This window comes from Drosophila obscura, unplaced genomic scaffold, assembly GCF_018151105.1.
Source record: "Drosophila obscura isolate BZ-5 IFL unplaced genomic scaffold, ASM1815110v1 contig_4, whole genome shotgun sequence".
NCBI lineage: Eukaryota > Metazoa > Arthropoda > Insecta > Diptera > Drosophilidae > Drosophila > Drosophila obscura.
Genome location: NW_024542828.1, coordinates 742,638 through 767,952, shown reverse-complemented (window position 1 = coordinate 767,952; position 25,315 = coordinate 742,638). Strand labels below are relative to the sequence as shown.

Genomic DNA, 25,315 nt, shown 5'->3' with positions numbered 1-25,315 from the left:
GGAGCGTCTGGCTCGTCCTACATTCGCGCGAAAAGGGATTCTACAAGCTGGGCGTGGACCTGTTTTCACTGCGCCGCCGTCATCTTCCCATTTTCCTCGCTGCGGTCGATCAGGGTCACGATGAGGTGTTTCTTGGATACGTCGCTCAACTTGACCTTCTGCTTGGGCTTCTTCGTCGTAGGTTGAGGGATAGCCACCTTGGGCCCGCGTTGCCGCTTGCCCGCCGGAGTGTCCTTTGCACTGTCGATCGAGCGTTGCCTTTTGGTGGCCATCATCTCCTCAATCTTATTGGCGAATTCGCCCTTCGTCGCCTTCATCTGAGGCAGCTGCGCGTAGTGAAGACGCCTCTCTTTTACCTTCTGCTCAGCCCAGGCTAGTTTGGACTTCTCCTCTTGGGAGTTCTTGGTTCAGGCGGGCGGAGAAGGCTCTCTTCTTCAATAATAGCAATAATAACAATTATTATTTCTAATACAGGGGTGCCACAGACTGTCAAACAGACCGAATTCCAACTGAGTTGATTTGCTAGGTGCCACAGCATGCTGTGTTGGTTGGTTTTAAAATCTCTAGTATTATGGCTAGAGATTTTGGTTGAATTCACTGCTCAAACACACTTTACTCAAGGAAAGTGTTACAGTTTTGGAAAGTTTATTAAATTTGTGATATATCTGCATTATAACAATTTAAGAATTCACTTGGCTTAGTCCCTTTATTTACCTTTTTACGAAATCTCTAGTCAAATCTTAAGATATACTGTGGCACCTACGGATTTTTCGGTTGATTTCACAAATCTCTCGAGTCAAAATCTCTAGAGATTTCTGTGTCACCCCTGATATAGATTCTAAATATTTTGACATTTATTATCCATTTTGAATATTTATTTTCTATGAAACCTTTTCTGGATAGTGATAATGCAAAGATTGACAACAAATTTCCGCCAATTCTCACATCCCAGAGCTGTCATTGATAAGTCAACTTTGCGACACCGCCAAAAGTGCAGGGCAGCCACAACGCTAAAAGAAAACGAGAAGGAACGTGTGAGTCGCTTCTGGGGACGCGACTCTACTTATAGCCGTACTCAGTCAGTATATACATTTTTGAGCTTATGATTTTTAAGAATTTTAGAAAAAAAAAATTGTTTACATTTTACATTTTTTTGCTACATATGCTATCTACATCTACATATACAATGTATATTCTACATCTAACATGTATATTGTACATGTTCCAATTAGATTCTACATCTCCTCCGCTAGGGGTTGCTCGCGCACTGAACGCGGCAGAGTGTGCGAGCGAGATGGAAAATGAGTTGAGTTGTCGTTGGCTGGAGGGGGGGGCAGGGAAAGCAACAGAAAATTAATTTCTTCATTCTGGCTATAATTATAATCCGATCTGATTCAGATTTGGGAATCTGGTAGATATGGGCATTCTCTACGATACTGCGTTTTATCGTATCTTAAAAATTGTGCCTGCCACAGATTTTCGTCCTTTGTGAGGGCGGAAGGGGGCGGGGCGAAATTTTGAAATACACTTGTAGCAGTATGATATCACATGAGCCTGGAAACCAAATTTGGTTACCCTAACTTTTATAGTCTCTGAGATCCATGCGCTCAACAAGACGGACAGACGGACGGACGGACGGACAGACAGACATGGCTATATCGACTCGGCTATTGATGCTGATCAAGAATATATATACTTTATAGGGTCGGAAACGTTTCCTTCTCTGCGTTACACACATCCACTTTTACCACAAATCTAATATACCCCTTAACTCTTTTTTGAGGACGGGTATAATGAAGAAATTAATTTTCAGTGGCTTCCCCTGCCCCCTCCTGCCAACGACAACACAACTCATTTTCCTTCTCGCTCGCACACTCGCTGCGTTCAGTGCGCTAGCAACCCCTAGCGGAGGAGATGTAGAATCTAATTGGAACATGTGCAATCTACATATTAGATGTAGAATATACATTGTAGATGTAGATAGCAGATGTAGCAAAAAAATGTTAAATGTACATTTATTTTTTTAATTCTAAAATTCTAAAAAATCATATGCTTAAAAATGTATATACTGACTGAGTACGGGTAAAAGTAGAGTCGCGTCCCCAGAAGCGACTCACACGTTCCTTCTCGTTTATAATTGAGATACTATCGATGTTGTCCGGAAGCTAGTTCAGAAAAGTGGAATAAGTTTATGCGTACTTTATTGACTATTTCATCCGGCAATCAATATTTTTGTTATACCCGGTACACAAAAAGTATAGGGGAATACTACTTTTATAATAATCATTAGGTGGAGCGAGAATAGATAAAGTGCAGAATATATTAAATAATATACATAAATACTCGTACCTACTGTTTAGCGGGTACACTGCTATAGTAGTCTCGCGGCACGATTACCAGGTCAGGTCTCACCAATCTAACAGTTAGTTCAAGTCAAGTCAAGTGGAAATGAGTCAATCCTATAATGGTAAGGCATTACGATGCACTGGTTTATACCCTCGGAATGAGTACATTAATTTAATTTGATACAAAAGTGAGCTTCGTGATCGTAGAGCATCTTCTGAAGAGCTTATAGTTGGAACTATCTACAGCAGATCCCTGAAGATCCCAGATAGAAAAGTCGCAAATTTAAATTGCAATCAATTACACTAGTCAACACTAAATATAGGCTGTGGTGCAAAATAACTTTTTCTTATAGAATTCGGGGTTTATAAATTTTTAACGAACTATGGTTTTTTTTTATGGTGTAGTTTTTTTTTAAAGAATTTTTTTAAAACTGGTATTTTTTTTAATGTTTTTTTTTCAGAGGTAGTGCTTCTATTTTTGACATGACTTAAGTATCTTATATCTGCTTGCATAGAACTTTGCAGTTCTGAAGAGCTAATAAATGCAACTATAAATCTGACCCAGACCCTTTGTATCTGCAATTTTGTAATACAAAAATTTGTAAATCCCGAAATCTATCAGAAAAAGTAATTTTGGTTCACAGCCTAAATAAAAAGTTCAATTTTGTCGAGTAGTGTTATTGTACCGATTTAACAAATATATTCGAACCCTCCATTTTCACAATGCGATTCTGAGCAAATTTATTAATAATTGCATGAAGTACACAGAAATTAGAATGGAAATCAGTGGTCTATACATCATATATTAAAAATTGGTCTATTAGAAAATTTTGACTGTGTCGCTTCTTCAATGACCTTTAAATTTTCATTTTCTGAACTTCTTTTGAATCAATAGCTTCCAAAATTGTTCAGGAAAACGCCAGTCATTTCCCATTCCAACGAATTATTACATACTGAAAAGCAGTTCGCATGGCCTTCACATCGCGAAAATATATCCTGAAGCAATCTCAGCCGTTTATCTATTCCATGTAAATAAATGAAGAAATATAATTGTTTTCAATGGAAACGTATGTTTTACAACTGAATAATACAGCTCTTTTAAAGAAAAATAGTTTTAAGCTTAAGCTATTCCTTTTTTGGGCGAATACCCTTTAGAAGGGTATCTTATTTTGAATTTAAATTGAATAATCAAAGCTACTGGTGCGGAATAAATTCTGATTCATAATATTGCATCATTTGTATTCAATTCGGATTCGTTTATCATTCGTTCATATCAGTCGACCCAATGCAGTCAAAACTAATATTATGTGTTCTATTCGTAATATTTCTAGTTTCTTCATTCGATTTTAATGTAAATATAACGTTAAACTTCCTGTGAAACATGTCCTTCATTAATTAAGGTTCACAGGATGCGGTCGTTTTCAAGTTTACAAACTTCGTCTGCGAGAGCTACAATAAATCCTGGGTAGTATTCAACAACTGTCGTCTGAAGGCTGTCAGTCGCAGCAAAGTAATCCTCAACATGAATGAGACGATATTGCAACCGATCACCGATCTGACAGGTCATATGCAGCTGTTTAAAAGAGCAAATGGATATAAGCCCTGGCTAATAAACATTAAATTGGATGTCTGTCTGTTTCTTCGAAGGAAAAATAACCCTTTTTTTTCTATTGTCTATAGTTTCATCAAAGATTTTACCAACTTTAATCACTCCTGCCCCTACGTGGTAAGATTATACGGATACATCTCAGAACTTCAACATCTTGAATTCCCATTTCAGGGCGCAATAATTATCAAAGATGTGTATCTAAGACCCGAGCTACTGCGCCTTCCCATGCCAACGGGGGATTATCTTTTGTCGATGAAGTGGTATCAATCTAATAAGCATCAATCAGATATAAATATTAGTTTTACGTTCGTCGAGGATTTAATGAATAGCTAATGGTGGGAATATGCTTCTATCCTTATCCCTAAAAGTCCACAAGCATTAAAAAGTTTCTATTTTTTTTCGTAATTAAATTTCCAGAATCTATTTTTCTACGAAAAGGAACAATGGTTTGCCGCCTTGTGTTGTGTGGTGTGTAAATAACGTAAAGTGGTGTATTAAAACATTGGCGCCCAAAGTTCCCACAGACACAACGAAGCCTACTGCTGTAGGCCAGCAAAAAGCATGTGTCCGTAATGGGCCGCTGACAAATGATGACGTGAAACGAGTATTCAGTCAAATGAAAATAGTTAAATAGTTTGTATACCCGTACCCGTACCCGTATATTAGATTTGTGGTAAAAGTGGATGTGTGTAACGCAGAGAAGGAAACGTTTCCGACCCCATAAAGTATATATATTCTTGATCAGCATCAATAACCGAGTCGATATAGCCAAGTCTGTCTGTCCGTCCGTCTTGTTTGTCGCTTAGATCTCAGAGACTATAAGAGCTAGAGCAACTAAATCTTGTTTTCAGGCTCATGTGATATCCCACTGCTACAAGTGTATTTCTAAATTTCGCCCGCCCGGTTCCGCCCCCACAAAGAACAAAAATCAGTGGCAGCCACAACTTTGAAGATACGATAAAACGCAGTATCGTAGATAATGACCATATCTACCAGATTGCCGAATCTGAATCAGATCGGATCATAATTATAGCCAGAATCAAGAAATTAATTTTCAGTTTCTTCGCCCACCTCCTCCAGAGTTGCTGACGCTACTCATTCTCTTTCTCGCTCGCACACACTCTGCCCTGTACAATGCGCGACCTTTGCGGAGAATATGAAGAATCTACATTGTGTATGTAGAATCTACATTTCAGATGTGTAATCTATATTGTAGATGACAGATGTAGCAAAAATGTGCAATATACAATTTTTTAAAATTCTACATAAATCATAAGCTCACATATTTATATACTGACTGAGTACGGGTATAAAAGTAGAGTCGAGTCCACAGAATGGGACTCACAACGTTCCTTATCGTTTTCTATGTTGCACAATGCGTCTGGGTTGTTTTGAATATGCAAAGGCAGCTTTAATGATGAATGAGCTGTTCTGCCTCCATCCAAAAAATTTGATCCATTGCAGCCTAGCTATTATTGTAGCCGCAACGTGCATCTACGCGATTGGGGAGTGCGCGTTCGAGATCCACACGATTTATGGCCTCGTCGCCCATCAAGTATATTTGTCCTTTAATTTTAAAGTATTAATTGAGTTGGCGACCAATTCTAAAGTATTGTGAACTATTTCGTTTTCACTTAGAAGCATGAATTGAATGTGTGAGTGGACTTCAGGAACATGTTTGAATCGGAAATTGGTTTAATGCTTCTGGTGGTGTCTCAGGGGACTTTTCCTGATACGCAACACATACCATCTGACTCATGTTGAAATTTGAACGCATGACAATGTGGAAATCCTTTTTCCATAGCCCAAATCAGCACTTTCGGATGAGCGGAATACTCAATATCTGGCTCGTAGATGAATGGTTAAATAAAAAACGGAAGCGGACGTAAATTCTCGATGTACTTGTGCGCGTTGTCTAACATTTTCTCTGAGAGTGTCAATTCGATCATCCCGTGCCTCCTGTATTTCAGATTTACGCAATTTTCCTTATCTCTTGTCGGATTCGTTCTTTCTGCTGTACATATTTATTGATTTATTCGTTCGATGACCCAATGACATTGTTCACTATAAAAAACACAATTTCTGTTCGTACTTTTGCCAAAATAGTCTTAAGCCTTTGCAAAGATTTCTTAAACCTTAACCACACTTGTCCGTATTTATAATTAAGAGGGACACCAAATATTGAAGGATTTGTATTTACGACCAGAGATGTTGAATCTGCCCTTTCTCACCTGAGATTACATGATGTCTATACGATGGCCCTTCGGCAGAAGGCTGCAATTTGATAGGATGTGTGTTTCAAGCTCGTGGAGGATCTCCTGAAGTGCTAAAAGCAGATCCCTGAAAATCCACAGATAGAACAGTAGCAAATTTAAATTGCAAGCAATTACTGTACCGCTTTATCAAATACATTCAAATCTCTCTAATATCATCAAATTGCAAAATAATTGCATGAAGTTTACAGAAAATGGAATGGAAATCAGTGCTCTATACATCATATATTAAATATTGCTTTATTAAAAATTGTGAGTGGGTCGCTTTTTCAATGACCCTTATATTTTCATTTTCTGAACTCTCTTATTTCAATAGCTTCCTTAATTCCACCAATTTCCATGACTTTCCGGACACCGTTGTTATTTTAAAAGCAGATCGCATGACCTGCACATCGGAAAAAGATATTCTGAACAGCAAACAATTTCAGCCGTTTATCTATTCCATATAAATAAATAAAACGAGAAGGAACGTGTGAGTCTACTTATACCCGTACTCAGTCAGCATATACATTTTTGAGCATATAATTATTTAGAATTTAAAAAAAAAAAAATTTTGCATAGTACATTTTTTTGCTACATCTGTTATCTACATATACTATTTATATTATACATCTAACATGTATATTCTACATGTACCATTTAGATTCTACATCTCCTCCGCTAGGGGTTGCTCGTGCACTGAACGCGGCAGAGTGTGCGAGCGAGAAGGAAAATGAGTTGCGATGTTGTTTGCCGGAGGGGGCAGGGGAAGCATCTGAAAATTAATTTCTTCATTCTGGCTATAATTATGATCCGATCTGATTCAGATTCGGCAGTCTGGTATATATGAGCATTCTCTACGATACTGCGTTTTTAGTTTTATCGTATCTTTAAAATTGTGGCTGCCACAGATTTTCGTCCTTTGTGGGGGCGGAAGGGGGCGGGGCGAAATTTTGAAATGCACTTGTAGCAGTGTGATATGACATGAGTCTGGAAACAAAATTTGGTTCCTCTAGCTTTTATAGTTTCTGAGATCCAGGCGTCAAACAAGACGGACAGACGGATAGACAGACATGGCTCTATCGACTCGGCTATTGATGCTGATCAAGAATATATATACTTTATGGGGTCGGAAACGTTTCCTTCTCTGCGTTACACACATCCACTTTTACCACAAATCTAATATACCCCTTAACTCTTTTTTGAGTACGGGTATAAAAAGAGAAAACGTAGCGCTGCAGCGCTACAGGGGGTAGCAAAGCCACAGAAATTTAAATTTCTTCATTCTGGCTATAATAAGGATCTGATCTGAGATATGGTCATTCTCTACGATTCTGCGTTTTAGGTATTTTCGTATCTTCAAAATTGTGGATGCCACACACATCCACTTCGACCAGAAAACTAATATATCCCTAAACTAAACCCTTTTCTGACATTTTTTGTTTTGTTTTTTTGTTTTCTTGCGTGTCCTATTTAAGAGATGGTTAGACATTTTTCGAGATTTACATGTTTTGAGCGCCTATTTATCCAAATAGCTTTTTTGTATTGGTATTTATTTATAGAGATATATTACAGATTTGTTTCATTCTTCGATCAGGCGAAGTTTAGAGATGATCAATTGTTTTAAAAATCTTTAAAGTATTTAGAAAACTTTTTTATGTTTCTTGTGGACTTTCAGGGAGAGGGATAAGGATAATTCCCACCATTAGCTCTTCAGTAGATCCTAGACGAGCGAAAAACTAATATTTATATCTGTTTGATGCTTATTATGGTGATACCACTTCCTCGACAAAAGATAATCCCCCGTTGGCATGGGAAGACGCATTATCTCGGGTCTTAGATACACATCTTTGACAATTATTGCGCCCTGAAATGGGAATTCAAGAGGTTGACGTTTTGAGATGTATCCGTATCATGTTGAGGATCACTTTGCTGCGACTGACAACCTTCAGACGACAGTTGTGGAACACGAACCAGGATTTGTTGAAGCTCGCACAAACGACGTTCGTAAACTTGAATACTACCGCATCCTGTGAACTCAAATAAATGTCGGAATTGTTGGACAAAAAGTGTTAGGATATATTTACATTAAAATCGAATGAAGAAGCTATAAATATTCCGAATAGAACACAGAATATTAGTTTGGACTCCATTGCGCCGACTATGTTCATATTTTTTTATTTATTTATATGGAATAGATAAACGGCTGAAATTGTTTGCTGTTCAGAATATCTTTATTCGATGTGAAGGTCATGCGAGCTGCTTTTCAAAAAACAACGGTGTCAGCAGCATGTAATAATTCGTTGGAATTGAAAATGCCTGTCAGATAAATGTCCTGGCAAATTGTGGAATTTAGGAAGCTATTGAAATAAGAGAGTTCAGAAAATGAAAGGTTAAAGGTCATTGAAAAAGCGACCCACTCACAATTTTTTAATAAAGCAATGATGTATAGAACACTCATTTCCGTTCCATTTTCTGTAAACCTCATGCAATTATTTTGCAATTTGATGATATTAGAGAGATTTGAATGTATTTGATAAATCGGTACAGTAATTGCTTGCAATTTAAATTTGCTACTGTTCTATCTGTGGATTTTCAGGGATCTGCTTTTAGCACTTCAGGAGATCCTCCACGAGACATCATGTAATCCCAGGTGAGAAAGGGCAGATTCAACATCTCTGGTCTTAAATACAAATCCTTCAATATTTGGTGTCCCTCTTAATTATAAATACGGACAAGTGTGGTTAAGGTTTAAGAAATCTTTGCAAAGGCTTAAGACTATTTTGGCAAAAGTACGAACAGAAATTGTGTTTTTTATAGTGAACAATGCCATTGGTCATCGAACGAATAAACCAATAAATATGTACAGCAGAAAGAACGAAAGAACGAATCCGACAAGAGATAAGGAAAATTGCGTAAATCTGAAATATAAGAGGCACGAGATGAACAAATTGACACTCTCAGAGAAAATGGTAGTCAACGCACACAAGTACATCGAGAATTTACGTCCGCTTCCGGACAAAGGATGTCCACATTGTCATGCTTTCAAATTTCAACATGAGTCAGATGGTATGAGTTGCGTATCAGGAAAAGTCCCCTGAGACGCCATCAGAAGCATTAAACCAATTTCCGATTCAAACATGTTCCTGAAGTCCACTCTTACATTCAATTCATGCTTCTAAGTGAAAACGAAATAGTTCACAATACTTTAGAATTGGTCGCCAACTCAATTAATACTTTAAAATTAAAGGACAAATATACTTGATGGGCGACGAGGCCATAAATCGTGTGGATCTCGAACGCGCACTCCCCAATCGCGTAGATGCACGTTGCGGCTACAATAATAGCTAGGCTGCAATGGATCAAATTTTTTGGATGGAGGCAGAACAGCTCATTCATCATTAAAGCTGCCTTTGCATATTCAAAACAACCCAGACGCATTGTGCAACATAGAAAACGATAAGGAACGTTGTGAGTCCCATTCTGTGGACTCGACTCTACTTTTATACCCGTACTCAGTCAGTATATAAATATGTGAGCTTATGATTTATGTAGAATTAAAGAAATGTTATATTGTACATATTTTTGACCCTTCAGTCATTTTAATCTGATATGTTTATTCTACATATGAAATGTAGATTATACATCTTCTCTGCGAAAGGTAGCGCACTGCATAGGGAAGAGTGTGTGAGAAAGAGAATAAGTAGCGTCTAATGCGCAGAGACGGGCGGGGTAAGCAACTGAAAATGAATTTCTTCATTCTGGGTAAATTTATCCAATCTAAACATTTTTTTTGGTATTTTATTAATTTATTTCAATTATTCAACAATTAACTGCTAACTAAGAACTATACTAGGTATAGACGTACTTAAAGAAAAATATGATAGAGGAAGAAAATAAAGGTTTAAGGTGATGGTAAACGTTACGTAAATTGTATCAAGGGATATTTCGGGAGATATTGTATTGTAATAGAAATTGTAATTATTGCAAAGAACACGGAAAGGTTCGTGCTGCGCGAAGTTAGATCTGGAGAAGGGTAAACGAATAGGCCGGAAAGTTCGGGCCAATGACAAAGACAAGACTAATACAATGCAAAATTATTATTTGTGATGAATGTACTATGGCACACAAACATTCTATTGAGGCGTTGTCCTGTTCACTTAAAGATTTAAAAAATAACGACAATTTATTCTGCGGGACTCTTAGGTGATTTCAGGCAAATACTTCCGTCCTTCCAGGTTTAACGTACGCAAATGAGATAAACGCTTGCTTGAAATCATCGTCACTATGGCGTAATGTGGAAAAAGTCAAGCTAAAAGATCAATCGGCTGAAACATTTTTTAAACAATTATCATATAGATGAAGCGTTGCTACTGGCTGTAAAGAAGGGACAATAGATTTGTCCACAATTGTTGGTTCAAAAATACTCTCAATAAACGTGTATTCCCAGATGGACAAAAATTGCAATTGACTGCGGCAAATTTTAAAACGCTGTAAAATACAATCTTGAAATTTAATTTTTCTACAACTTCAATAACAGACATCTGTGAACTTTTAGAGATAGGGATAGGGATAGCAGGTTATTAACTCTTCAATAGATCCTCGACAAACGTATAACTAATGTTCATATCAAATTGATGCTTCTTATCGTAATAAAACTTCAACGACAACAGATAATCCCCTGTTGGAAGGGGAAGACGCAGTAGCTCGGGTTTAAGATACAAATCTTTGATAGTTATTAAACCCTGTAATGAGAATTTAAGATGTTGAAGTTTTGAGATGAATCCGTTTAATCTTACCACGTAGGGGCAGGTGTGATTAAAGTTGGTAAACTCTTTAAAGAGCCCATGGACTATAGAAAAAAAGGGGATATTATGCCTTCGAAAATACAGACAGACATCAAAGTTAACGTCGAAAAGCCAGGGCTTATATCCACTTTCTCTTTTAAACATCTGCACATGACTTTTCATATCGTTGGTCGGATGCAATATCGTCGCATTCATGTTCAGGAGCACTTTGCTGCGACTGACAGCCTTCAGACGACAGTTGTGGAACACGAACCAGGATTTGTTGAAGCTTTCACAAACGACGTTTGTAAACTTGAATACTACCGCATCCTGTGGACTCAAATAAATGCCGGAATTGTTGGACAAAAAGTGTTAGGATATATTTACATTAAAATCGAATGAAGAAGCTATAAATATTCCGAATAGAACACAGAATATTAAATTGGACTCCATTGCGCCGACTGATATGAACGAATGATAAACGAATGCGAATTGAATCCCAATGATGTAATATAATTAACCAGAATTCAATCCGCATTAGTAGCTTTGATTATTCAATTTCAATTCAAAATTAGATACCCTTTTAGAGGGTATTCGCGTAATTGATTCAAAAAATTTATTTCATTTATTTTTTCGCTATGTTAAGGTCATGCGAACTGCTTTTCAAATAACAACCGTATCGGCAGTACGTAATAATTCGTTTGAATGGGAATTGACTGGCGTTTTTCTGGACAATTTTGGAATCTATTAATTCAAAAAGAGTTCAGAAAATGAAAATTTAAAGGTTATTGAAGAAGCGACCCAGTCGCAATTTTCAAATAGACCAATATTTAATATATGATGTATAGACCACTGATTTCCATTCCAATTTCTGTGTAGTTCATGCAATTATTTATCAATTTGTTCATAATCGCATTGTGGAAATAGAGGGGTTCGAATACATTTGTTAAATCGGTACAGTAATTGCTTGCAATTTAAATTTTCAGGTATCTGCTGTAGATAGTTCTAACTATAAGTTTTTCAGGAGATCCTCTACGATCTCGAAGCTCACATTTGTATATTGCATGCTTCTGCCGAACAGCCAACGTATAGATGCTGTCTATCGCAGGTTAGAGAGGGCAGTATCAACAGCTCGGGTTTTAGATGCAAATCTTTCAATATTTGGAGTGTACGCAATGTAGAATTGATAGTCGACAGCTAACCACTAACATGCGAAATAGTGGAGCAGAAAGACTAGAAGAACGAATCCGACAAGAGATAATGAAAATATGCATGTGAGCATGTCGCAATTGCGTAAATCTGAAATACAAGAGGTACGGGATGAACGAAATCAACAACGATAATTTGAATAGAGACAAACACAAGTACATCGAGTATTTACATCCGCTTCGTTTCTTCATTTCGCATTCATCTGCGAGGCAGATATTGAGTATTCCGCTTATCCAAAAGTGCTGATTTTTGCTATGGACTAATTGACATTATTAATCATGCGCTCAAATTTTAACATGAGTCAGATTGTAATTGTTGCAAATTTATTGGATGGAGGAAGAAGAGCTCATTCATCATTTAAGCTGCGTTTAAATGTTCAAGATATCTCAGTCGCAGTGTGCAACATTAAAAAAAAATGTTCAATGGTATTTCTCTCGATTGAACAGGAAACTTAAAGATTAAAAAAAAAGAAAATAGGGACGATTTATTCTGCGGGACTCTCAGGAGATTTTAGACAAACACTTCCGTCCTTCAAAGATGAGATAAACGCTAACTTGAAATCATCGTCATCGTCATCGTGGCGTATTGTGTGAAAAGTCAAGCTTTAAACAAACATGAGCGTACAACTACAAATACAAAGATCAATCGGCTGAAACATTTTCCAAACAATTTGTATATATAGGCAATGGAGAAGTTGCTGCTGGCTGTATAAATTTGCCAATACATTTATCCACAACTGTTGATTCGCCAAATTCTCTCATTGACCGTTTATCCCCTAATGTAAAAAATATAATCCTTAAATCATGCATGACTGGCAGAAAGAACCATTTTGGCATCAAAAAATGTACTGTGGTAAATAGTGTTCGGTTCAGTGAGCCCAATCCCCAGCTTATGAGCGTAGCGAGTGCGCTGGGTGCCTGCCCATAGTACATACATATGTATGTATATAAGTTAATATTGATGAATAATGTTAGGAATAGACCGATATAATCACAGATCAATAGCTGGAAGCGCATTGCTTTTGCTCTAAACCAACATGTTATTTTATGCTGCTATATGTATATGTACTATGTAAGTATATTTAATGGCTTTGAATACTGTGAACACTGGACCTGGAGCTCGGACCTCAGATACAAAAGCCTTAATTATAATACATAGATTATTCAAGAGAACAAGGTTTTTGTTGATTAAAAACTGAATGTTATTTTTAAGGAAATTGGGGACGCTGAATCTAAATATGTACTTGATTTTTTCCTATCAGGACGAGTTCACGCGATATACCGTTATGTCCACAATTAAGGCACTTCCCGTACATATAGTGGAATAAAATAAAAACGGTTTACCGTATTCAGTTAAGAAAAATATCCATAGCCAACAATACTGTCTTTAAGACGAGCCTACATTGGTTTTAAATGTGGCCAACAGTTTCGAAGACATCGTTGAAATTTTGAAACAAAATCAAAATCAATCAAATCAAAAAAAAATTATTTTGCGTAAGAAAGCTTAATATTTCCCAGGCGTTAAGCTGAAATTACAAAGTGTTTGGGTCTCAATTATAGCTGATTTTCAGAATGGCAAAGTTATTACGACCATATGTAAGATACTTAAGTTATGTGAAAAAATTAAGCAAAAAGCAAGTAAAACATAAGATTATTTTTAAATTAAAAAAAAAAATTTTTAAATCTATGGAAAAAAAACGAGAAGGAACGTGTGAGTCGCTTCTGGGGACGCGACTCTACTTATACCCGTACTCAGTCAGTATATACATTTTTGAGCTTATAATTTTTTTTAATTTTAGAATAAAAAAAAAATTTTACATATTACATTTTTTTGCTACATCTGTTATCTACATCTACATATACTATGTATATTCTACATCTAACATGTATATTCGACATGTACCATTTAGATTCTACATCTCCTCCGCTAGGGGTTGCTCGCGTACTGAACGCGGCAGAGTGTGCGAGCGAGAAAAAGAATCAGTGGTTAGTTTTCTTGTCGGAGGGGGCGGGGAAAGCAACAGAAAATTAATTTCTTCATTCTGGCTATAATTATAATCCGATCTGATTCAGATTTGGCAATCTGGTAGATATGGGCATTCTCTATGATACTGCGTTTTTAGTTTTATCGTATCTTTAAAATTGTGCATGCCACAGATTATCGTCCTTTGTGTGGGCGGAAGGAGGCGGGTCGAAATTTTGAAATACACGGACGGACGGACGGACGTACAGACAGACATGGCTATATCGACTTGGTAATTGATGCTGATCAAGAATATATATACTTTATGGGGTCGGAAACGTTTCCTTCTCTGCGTTACACACATCCACTTTTACCACAAATCTAATATACCCCTTAACTCTTTTTTGAGTACGGGTATAAAAATATGATTACCAAGCATGCTTAAAGCCCCAAATGTATCAAAAATAAATGGTGTCGGGTAGTGCAACTTAGGAGCTGTTTGTAACCTTGTAAATTCTCTATAAAAATTATATGTTAATATGCAAAAATACAAAAAAATCATTTTTATAATTTGTATTGGAAAAATAGTATTTTAAAAATGGTGTCTGTGATTAATATTTTCAAAGTAAATTTTAGTTCCGTTTATCACACAAAAATATAGATGTTTTTTCAAAGCAACCATCTGGTCGATAAGTTAAATAAAAAGTCTCAGTATTATGGTCTTAAGACGTAAAACAAACAAAAAATTAAAATCCAAATTCGTTGACAGTTTTTTCCACAAAACTATCAGCTATATTTTTGATGACAAAATCATCGAATCAACTTGTGACGAGCTATTTGATAGCTTTAATGCAGCTTTTGATTGTGTTCTTCAACAGTTATTTAATATTAATGATTATTCCAATATTAATATATTATAATGTGTACACTTAAAATTTTTTCAAACGAGTATAAAAATAAAATCTCGCGAGAACTTGGAGAAAGTAATTTTCTACATTATAGTTTTATTCCAAAAATCCAATTTTTGTATTAATGAACAATCTTACCAATTAATACACCTAAACATAGAGACTATAGTTTACGACCTGAAAGATGCAGCATGTACATAAAAATTCAGTAAATGCTGCTCACTGAAAAAATGGTCAACTTCAAACGTTTTTAAAAAATATTCCATTTTCGAAACCCTTTAAAAATGTTCGAGCAGATGCGTAAATTGAAATTATCCACAGCGCTCACTCAGAAAATTACACTGTACGTCGTTTAGAGTATCTTTTATGAAAATCTACCGTTTTACTGTTAAATACCGTTTCGAACTTTGCTAGTCCAACTGTCAGTTCACAAAAAATACTGAACGAAAAAATAAAACAATCTAATCTACAAAAATTTCAGCGCAGTTGAAAGATATCATGGTCATTTGATTTTGTAAGTAAAGAGTAAGGATGAATCTACAAAACGCGGCTAAATTAAAGTTTGTAGGGGCCTAAATTGGTTAAGTTCGTTCTTTCCTCGGTATTTCGACGGTATTTTTTAAGCGTTAGTATATATTTGTGTGGTATTGTTTGGTATATTTTTGAGGGTCTGCCGGTATATTTGAATGTCAAATCCGCAATCACACTTCATCTTATTTAAAATATGTTACGAACCTGTTTTAGTGGTGGGGCAAGGCCGGCTAGCCAGTCATCTCAGGAATAGGTTTTTCCCAGGCCCCCAGGTCGCACATCTGTGTATACACTTATTTATTTATTTATTTACCGTTAATTATATTTATTTATTTGTTCTTATATATGTAATTGTCACTATTTATAATTATTTATTTATTTAATCATAGTTAATTTGATACGCCCATGCCCATAATTTAGGTCACAGAAAGGAAGAGGTTAGGATGGGGATTAGGAGGTCGACCTAAACCAGCTAGGAGTTATAGAATACAAAAAGAATGTGTGAAAAAATGTTATTTAAAGTGAAATTATAACGTTTAATATGAATTGCTAGTGTGTTTAGTATGGGGGGGGAAAGGGGACCACAGCGGCGAAATGGAGATCGGCCGCTACACTTGAGGAAAAGAGGAGATTTGTAGTTGTTCCGCGTCGGAGAGAAAGTCCGTTGGTTTGTTTTGAATCGTCGTTTTGTTGTCATATTTGTTCGAGATGCCCGAACAGCTGGTTTGTTGTGCGACCTGGGGGCCTGGAAAAAACCTATTCCTGAGATGACTGGCTAGCCGGCCTTGCCCCACCACTAAAACAGGTTCGTAACGATAATGGCGCCCAATCTAAGACAAATTTGTGAGTCGCAGTCCGTTCTCGAACACGAAAGTGGGAGAGTACGGCTGCGAATCACAAAAGTCGAGGAGGTTATAAATGTCCAGCCGAGAGGAACGATCTCGAGTGGTAGTCTGCAGTAAGGGTCCGTCTGTGTTCCGGTGGCCTGGGAGGAGCTGTGAAGGTTGGCTCGCAGATGCACGGCACTGGGGGATCTGAAAATGTAGGAATCCACAAAGTAAATTGTTTTTTGTAGTTTGTGTTTAAACTTATCTGACAGAGGGAAGCTGGAGCTCTCAAGGGGGTGAGGTTGGCACTGACGGAGGAGAATCCTCAAGCCAGTTAGCAACCGACCCGTTGCCTGGTGGACGAAAGAGAGCCTGGAAAGAAAAAATACCCAAAGTTAGTTAAGGTCGAGTAGTTTTTGTTTGTGCTGCTTCCCCTACTTACCGCTGGAGGAGGCGGGAAGGTAGTATCTCGTAGAGATTTTTTGCTGTAGGTGGCCCGTGGGGACATTTAGTCGGTCACGCGATGCACCTGGAGCATCTACAGGATCCCGAGGATATCCTTCAGTAGAGTAGTGGGACAGAAGCAGCTAGGTAGAAGAGTGAGCGCCCTTGACACTTAATCTTCTGTAGAAGATGAGAAGTCAACAGCGCTCGCGACTAAGAAGGTAGACGTTGGACAAGCAAAGACGTAGGGAACCAAGTGCAGATGGCTCCAGTAGCAGTTGTGGTTACTTTCCCCTCTTGTGGTTGATCTTGCAGTTTTTTTATTTGTTTTTTTTGTGTTGAGTTTTGTTGGAGTTAGGTAGTTATCTGTGAAAGAAAGGAAAGTTAGGTAGTTAGAAAAGTTTATGAGCAGCTACAACTTACGGTCAAAAGGGAAAATGACTCACAGGACTCCTCCGTCAGGAAACCTGCCTGAACAGATGCGAGGAGGAGATAGTCAGGGCGCGGAAGGAGGCGAGAACGACAGCTGGAACCCGCCGAAGACCCCAAAAGAATTGCCGTCGGAAATTCTTTCGGGCATAAACGTCGCCATAGCACAAGCGCAGGAGACGCAGAGAGGTGCTATGGCGGACACCATCAGCAGGACGCTGCAAGAAGAGATCCGTCGTGGATTTATGGAGCTGATGGGTGCCATAACGGAGGCAATGACGCCCCTGCACCAGAAGGGAGAATTGATCCATGATCTGGGCTGGGAGAATGGTCCAAATGGCAGAGAAGGCGGTCCAGCGGCTCCAGAATGGCGAAGACAGAGTACCGGCACCAGACCCAAAGGTTCCGTGGAACAACAGGAGCATATTCCACAAGCGCCTCCAAGGAAGCCGGAGAGACAGAGCCAAAGTTGGGCCCACATGGTGGAAGATGGCGGTCTGGAAACGAGACCGATGGAACTGGAACGGGAACCAGCAGGAGACGGCGGAGCTCGGCGATTCACGACGCCCTACGAGAGGCGAGACGAGTGGAGAGAGCCGAGATGGGGACGCGTCGACAAGTGGGACATCCATTTCGACGGCGACCCAGACCCAGCCAAACTGACGGTGGAGGATTTTGTCTTTCGGGTCGAATTTCTCCAGAGGCAGAGTCGACGCTCGTGGGACGAAGTCCTCAATAATTTTCACCATCTGGTGAGAGGACGGGCTGCCGAGTGGTACTGGCAGTTTGTCCGAGAGAGGCCTCCAGAAGTCTGGGAGGACTTAAAGGACGAGTTGGTGACCCGATTCCGTGCGGATGCCGAGATGGTCAGAGTCGTCAAGAAGGGACTCGAGGAGGAGATCGCTCGGTATGTGTACGCGATCCGAGTCCGGAACCTGGAGCAGCTGAGGGAAGAGTGTGTAGAGGTGGAATACCATTTACGCAGACGTGAGCGAAGGTCAGCTTTTCGCCCGACGACAAAATTCCAACAATCCGGGAAGCGAGTCGAGGAGATAGAGCCAGATTCGGAGCTGTTGGAAGGAAAGGAAGAGTTGATGGTTGAGGAAACCCACCTGACAGCGAAGCCGAGGCTGGGTTGCTGGAATTGCGGAGAAGTTGATCACGGGTTCCGAGAGTGTATGGCAAAGGAACGCAGAGTATTCTGTTACCTCTGCGGAAAGCCCGAAACGTACACGCCGAAGTGTCCCAACTGCTCGGGAAACGCAAGAACGGGCCTGATAAAGGCGGGACATCAGAGCTCGGGACGAAGGCCCGCGAGAAAGTGAAGGATACGCCGTTGGAGTTTGTAAAAATTAAGCATATTAACCCAAGTAGTGTAGAAAAATATAGTTTAAAATTCTTACCGGCCGAAGAGAGGATGAGGAGATATACACAAGTCCGAAATCGGATCTTTGACGGACATCAGCTGAGTGGAATGCGAGGTGTCAGCCGTAGACTCCAGAAGGCCCGGGCACGCTTCCGGCAAAGGAGACAGACTCGCCAGGAGGTGGCTGAAGCAGTCAGGCGTGGAGCAGGACGTGACCCAAGGGTTTTTGCCAAGGTGCAAATCCTAGGACGGAAGATTTCCGGACTCCTGGATACTGGGGCATCCGTAAGTGTCCTCGGAAAGGGCAGTCGTGAGCTCCTAGACGACCTCGGGGTGGAGATGGACAACTATGTCTCGATCGTCAAAACCGCCGCAGGAGAGGACCGGACCATAATCGGCAAGGCGAGAATCCCTGTGGAGTACAAAGGAATCAGCAAGGACATTCTCTTTTACATCTGTCCATACCTGGAGCAAGTCATGTACTTGGGTGTCGATTTTTGGAGGTCGTTCGCGTTGGCTCCCACAGTCCTCGGAGCTTATCCAAGTTCGCCCAGCGATGCCAAGATATCCGAAGTCCAGATGTCACAGATCAGCCAATATGCCGAAGACCATCAGGAGAACGTACATGTGGACGCGTGGGACCTGGAAGAGAAAGAAGCTGAAGAACTAGAGGAGGTGAAGAAGGAGTTCCTAACTTACGAAGATGCCGGATTAGGGTCAACGACGGTAGAGGAGCATCGGATCCAGTTGGTAGAGGGCGCGGAGCCGTTTAAAGATCGACACTACCCTCAATCCCCAGCGATGCAGGAAGTGGTCTGGACCGAAGTGGACAAGATGCTGGAACTGGGAGTGATAGAGGTTAGCGATAGTCCGTGGAGCAACAGGACGACGGTAGTGCGGAAGCCTAACAAAAACAGATTTTGTTTGGACGCGCGAAAGCTGAACCAACTCACCGTCAAAGACGCATACCCTCTTCCTAGCATCGAGGGAATACTGTCCAGGATCGACCAGACGCACTACATTTCCAGTGTAGACCTCAAATTTGCTTTCTGGCAAATTAAGCTGGATCCAGAAAGCAGAAAGTGTACCGCGTTCACCGTTCCAGGTCGTCCGCTGTACCAGTTTGTAATGATGCCCTTCGGTCTGTGTAACGCTGCACAGAGGCTATGCAGGGTGATGGACAAAGTGATCCCGACGCAGTTGAGATCAAACGTTTTCGTCTATCTAGATGATCTCTTGGTGATAGCTCCCGATTTCCAGACACATCTCCGGTACCTTCGGTTGGTGGCCCAGTGCCTGCGAAAAGCAAATTTAACAATAGGCTTACAAAAATCAAAATTTTGCTTTAGGTCCCTGAAATACCTGGGATTTATCATCGGAGGTGGCACGTTGCAGATGGATCCTGAGAGAGTTTTGGCCATTCAAAGGATTCCCAATCCGAGTTCAGTGAAGGAACTAAGAAGCTTCCTAGGAACCGCAGGATGGTACAGGCGCTTCATCAAGGATTACGCTTCCATTGCAGTGCCGCTGACAGACGCGCTGAAGAAGCATCCGCGTGGAAAGTTTTTCCTGTCCACGGAGGCCGAAACGGCGATAGGATCCCTGAAGAAGGCACTCACCACGGCTCCGGTATTGAGTCATGCGGATTTCAAGAAGCCTTTCTACGTACAGTGCGACGCATCGAATTACGGAGTGGGAGCGGTGTTGTTTCAGTTGGACGTCGAAGGAGCCGAGCGTCCGGTGGCATTCTTCTCCGCCAAGTTAAACAAGCATCAGCTAAATTATTCTGTAACGGAAAAAGAGTGTTTAGCTGCGGTGTTGGCCATTGAGAAATTCAGACCATACGTTGAATTGATGCCCTTCACGGTTATCACGGATCACGCCAGCCTGAAATGGCTCATGTCGTTGAAGGACCTAAACGGACGTCTTGCGAGGTGGTCATTGCGACTGCAGAGGTTTGACTTTGGGATCGAACACCGGAAAGGAGCCGATAACGTCGTGGCGGATACGCTCTCACGCTGCATCGACGAAGTGGTGATAGATCCAACGGAGATCCTCGGGTTCCAGACGACAGAGTTTGAGTCTTCAGAATATCAGGAGCTGAAAGGAGAAATCGGCAAGAATCAAGACATGTTGCCCGACTTACGAGTGGAAGGGGATTTGATATTCAAGCGGATGGCCTTCACGCAAATGGACGACCAAGTGGAAGGGTCCATTTGGAAATTATGGATTCCCGCGTCACTGACGGAAACTCTCATCTCCAAGGCCCACGAAGACCACACAGCTGGACACGGCGGACTTAAGAAGACCCTGCATCGGCTTAGAAGGCAATTCTACTGGCCAGCGATGACGACACAAGTGCGGGAGTATGTCCGGAATTGCGATGCATGTAAGGAGTCCAAAGCTCCCAATTATCGAAGCCAGGTAGGGATCGGTCAGGAAGTCGTAACGGAGAGGCCGTTCCAGAAATTATACATCGATTTTCTGGGAAAGTATCCCCGGTCAAAAAGGGGACAAGCCTGGATATTTGTCGTCGTAGACCACTTCTCTAAATTCACCTTCCTGAAAGCGATGAGAGAGGCGACCGCGGCGAACGTAGTTCAATTCCTAGTACAGGAAGTGTTCTACAAGTTTGGGGTGCCCGAGGTGATCCACTCCGACAACGGAAAACAGTTCCTGTCGAAGATCTTCCAGGACATGATCAGCACCTTTGGCGTCCGACATCTGCGCACAGCAGTCTACTCACCACAGAGCAATGCCGCCGAGAGGGTGAACCGGACAATATTAACTGCAATCAGGACGTATTTAGAGAAGGATCATCGAGACTGGGATATATACCTACCGGAGATTGAAGTGTCGATCCGTGACTCAGTGCACGAAGCAACAGGCGTGACGCCGTTTTTTGCAGTTTTTGGACAGCAAATGTTCCTTAATGGGAACTGCTATAAGTTGGCGAGGAAGCTGCAGTCGCTGACGGAGCATGAGGTGCACGCATTGGACCCCGCGGATAAATGCCACATCATCCGGGAACGTATTAAGGCCAACCTTCACCACGCGTATGAGCGCAGCAGCCAGCGCTACAACAAACGGGCCCGAATATTCTTCGCCAAACCTGGGCAAGAAGTATACAGGCGCAACTTCACCATCAGTGACTTTGGGAAGAGCTACAACGCTAAGTTCGCCCGGAAGTTCCTGAAGTGCCGAGTCGTACGCCCGGTTGGAAATAATGCCTACGAACTTGAAGACCTGGCGGGGAAGCCGGTGGGGATTTTTCACGCCAAAGACCTAAAATTGTAGGAGCAAAATTAACACCAAGATGTACTCACGTATTAACTGGTAGAAGAGTGGGTGTAAGCCTACGTTGGGGCGCTGTAGGCAAGGCCGACGCAAACTTATAAGTCCTTCAATGTTGGTGAATAATTCTTCGCGTCCATGGTCCCCCGAATTTTCACTAGGTGTTGCATTTCAGGGTAATCGATTGAAATAATTTGCATGGTAGAGAGGAAGGTTTCCAGACAGGGTGGCAAGGCCGAGGTTGAAGGGATAGTGGTGAGCGGATAGTGGCGCCCCCTAGTCGGTCGATCTTAAAACTATGAGATCCGCGCGCTCTTGAATTCCCTTGTGGAGAGAGGAGAGCCGGTGTCCCGGAGCCAATTCACCCACACACGCTTAAGGGGAGAGAGAGCGGTTACAGGAAGAGTAGGCCATGCCCTTGAACCTGGTTCAAGGGCAATAGAAGAGATCGATGGGGCTTGGCGACCAACGATATAAAGCTTAGGCTTAGGCTTAGGACAGATCAAAAAAATCGTTGGCGGAAGACGGTACAAAAAAAAATCGGTTACGGATCGGGTCTCAGAGAAATAAAAATAAAAATAATTAGAAAGTGAGTGAAATGAGGATGGGTAGTGGTCATCACTCAAAGTGAATTTTTTTTGTTTTACGTTTCCTCGAATAGCAAGGTGGAAGTAGAGCTGCCTAGCGGGACCGATGCGGATAGACTAGAAAAGCTGAAAAAAAAAGGAACAAAGTGAGTCCGCTCCAATGGGGGAGAAAAATCCCAATTTACACTCCACTTTTTTTTTGTAAATTTGCTAAGAACTGTGCCCAGTTCCGCCGTCCTGTCCACAGCGGCATGGTCCTTCGCCCGGCCTGGAAGTGGACCCCGGAATATCGTCCCCGTCCTCCAGCAAAGATTTTATTAAACCCTATTTAAATACCTACATATAATTTAGAACCCACTAGGCCGTCGCATATCTGTGTATACACTTATTTATTTATTTATTTACCGTTAATTATATTTATTTATTTGTTCTTATATATGTAATTGTCACTATTTATAATTATTTATTTATTTAATCATAGTTAATTTGATACGCCCATGCCCATAATTTAGGTCACAGAAAGGAAGAGGTTAGGATGGGGATTAGGAGGTCGACCTAAACCAGCTAGGAGTTATAGAATACAAAAAGAATGTGTGAAAAAATGTTATTTAGCCGGCCTTGCCCCACCACTAAAACAGGTTCGTAACAAATAAAACCAAAACAAAGAGCTGTCAAACGATTGATAGTTAAGTCATGGATAGTTTTGAATGTTTTGAAAAAACAATCGTGATAATATCGGGCTCAAATAATTATTACTAAAAAATGCTATTAAATTTTATTTTTTAAGCGAAATAATATAAAAATTGTTCAAAATAGTTTTGTTTGTTGATCTTTACTGGTTACTAACCTGATAAAATGGAGCGGGGTTAAGCTGTTTTTTTTCTCGGTATATTTACGGCATATTTTAAAATGACGTTTCTGAGGTTCGAGTCACACTCGACAAAACAAATAAAGTGAAACATTTATTTTTCCATATATTAATATACTTTTGAAAATGACCGCCAAACTCATTTAGCGCACAAAAAATACTCACATTTTTCGCTCTCAATTCGTGGTGGGTTTTCAAAATTTTCTCTCTTTTCCGTGGTGAAGAGAGCGTTTTCGTGGTGACTTTCCCCTCATTTTTGTGGTGTGGTATATACATTGTTGCGACGCTCCCGTAAGATACAATTGACTTGTATGGGAAAAAGTTCAGCAGCATGAGGAAATGAAGAGGCAGCATTGTTGTGCAACTGTTCTGCATACCTTGGGAAAACGGATATTATGGGCTTGAGATATTGTTTGTAATTTCAGGATCCAATTAATGCAAAAACTACTCAGGCTCTGTTTTAAAGACATTAACGAAATTTGGCAGCTCACGGGTTCCTATAATAGGTATCAGAACCGGGATAAATGTATATATAAAACACAAACATGTGCATTAATAGGTAAAAAACATTTCAATCTAGGATAAAATCATAAATAATAATCATAACAAAACATTTAACATCAATTAAAAGAAATAAGGTATAAAAAAGTACATACGCATAGAAGAAACTTGGTTGACCAGCAACATTGACGTCACATTTAGTCAACATTTACGTTTTATGCTTTGGCCGTTTTTGTTTGAACCCTATTATCTAAACAATCCAATGAAAAAGAGCTCTGAAAACTAGCCAATCCTGAACAAAATTTATTGAGGAATTGGATAAAATAATTTTTTTAGGGCTGAGAGGGCCGACTATCTAGTAATATTAAACTGAATATCAAAATTGACGAATTTCATATCACAAAATATCGTGGTATGGCAGCCCGCAGCAACTACGAATTGCACGAGGTTGGCAACGCCACAAAAACGTAGCAAAATATCGATACTATCGATATGGCTCACAATTAAACGCAGAAATGAGTCCGGAGAGCGTTTTGAGTGCTCTCTTTCGACTGGGCCATGGCAAGGTATTGCCCCAGTATTAAAACGGCCGAACTTTTTTTAAGGGCCTCGTAAGGACCTCACCCTAGCTCCGACGGAATAAATGTACCATGTTTGCGCGAAAGCACAAAATCCCGCACGGTGAGTTATGTGCTGAGGTGGGTATTTTTCGTGAAAGCTCTGAGTTTTGTGACGTCACACGTCACACCTCATACCTTACCATTGCGGCGCAAAAAAAAAAAATTCAAAAACAATTTTCTCTTGAACTGCGCGAACGTGTTGCGCGCGTCGAATAAATAAAGTAATAATATTTTCTCGCGCTTGTTTTGGTTGGCACACTGCGGGGTAAAGTTAACAAAAAATTTGAACGCGTTGGTCGTCGACTCATGTTGTTGGCTTCCTGCACAAGCAGAATACGTGTGAAATTATAATTGATAATTTGTTAATAAATGGCACCTGTGCTTCTGTGCCGCGGTCTAGTTCGTCTCTCTCTTTCTCTATATGCTGTATGAGTGTGTGGGGTGTGTGTGAGGGCGTGTATGAGTGTGTGGATGTTGTGCGAGTACCGTTTTGTATTAATTTTCGCGAATGGAAATTGAAAACCAGCCGAGAGAAATACCATCCATTTTCAAGTGAATAATATCGTGGAAATGAAGATTTTTCCTCTCTACTGATCGTTCGTGTCTAATACCAGTTTACCAAAACTACAACAAAAGTCATAAAACGGGGCAACAACAACAGTTCTAAGCGTTTTACACAAACAAACACGTTTTCATGTCGTCTGTGTGTGTGTGTTAGTGGGTTGGATGCTGTGTGTACGTGTTGCTCCTCTGACGTCTCAGTGTGTGTGTGTGTT

General features: G+C 40.3%; 2 protein-coding genes across 6 annotated transcripts in view; one reads left to right on the top strand and one right to left on the bottom strand.

Annotated features, from left to right (window-relative positions):
- Window positions 1-10,789: 10,789 nt before the first annotated feature.
- On the bottom strand, window positions 10,790-16,938 carry LOC111068475. Its single transcript, XM_041594921.1, has 3 exons — window positions 16,873-16,938; window positions 11,006-11,323; window positions 10,790-10,951 (listed from the first exon to the last, which is right to left on the bottom strand). The coding sequence occupies exons 1-3, from the start codon at window positions 16,936-16,938 to the stop codon at window positions 10,790-10,792; spliced, it is 546 nt and encodes a 181-aa protein (XP_041450855.1).
- A 7,776-nt stretch (window positions 16,939-24,714) lies between these two features.
- The window catches only part of LOC111068472 (uncharacterized protein CG43427), a 76,401-nt gene continuing 75,800 nt past the window's right edge, over window positions 24,715-25,315 (top strand). For 3 of the 5 annotated variants that reach the window (XR_002607179.2, XR_002607178.2, XM_022357960.2), the window contains exon 1: window positions 24,715-24,804. The gene's annotated coding sequence lies outside the window, so the exon portion shown is untranslated. The remainder of the gene's footprint in view (window positions 24,805-25,315) is intronic. The other 2 variants (XM_022357958.2, XM_022357965.2) reach the window with 2 other exon arrangements.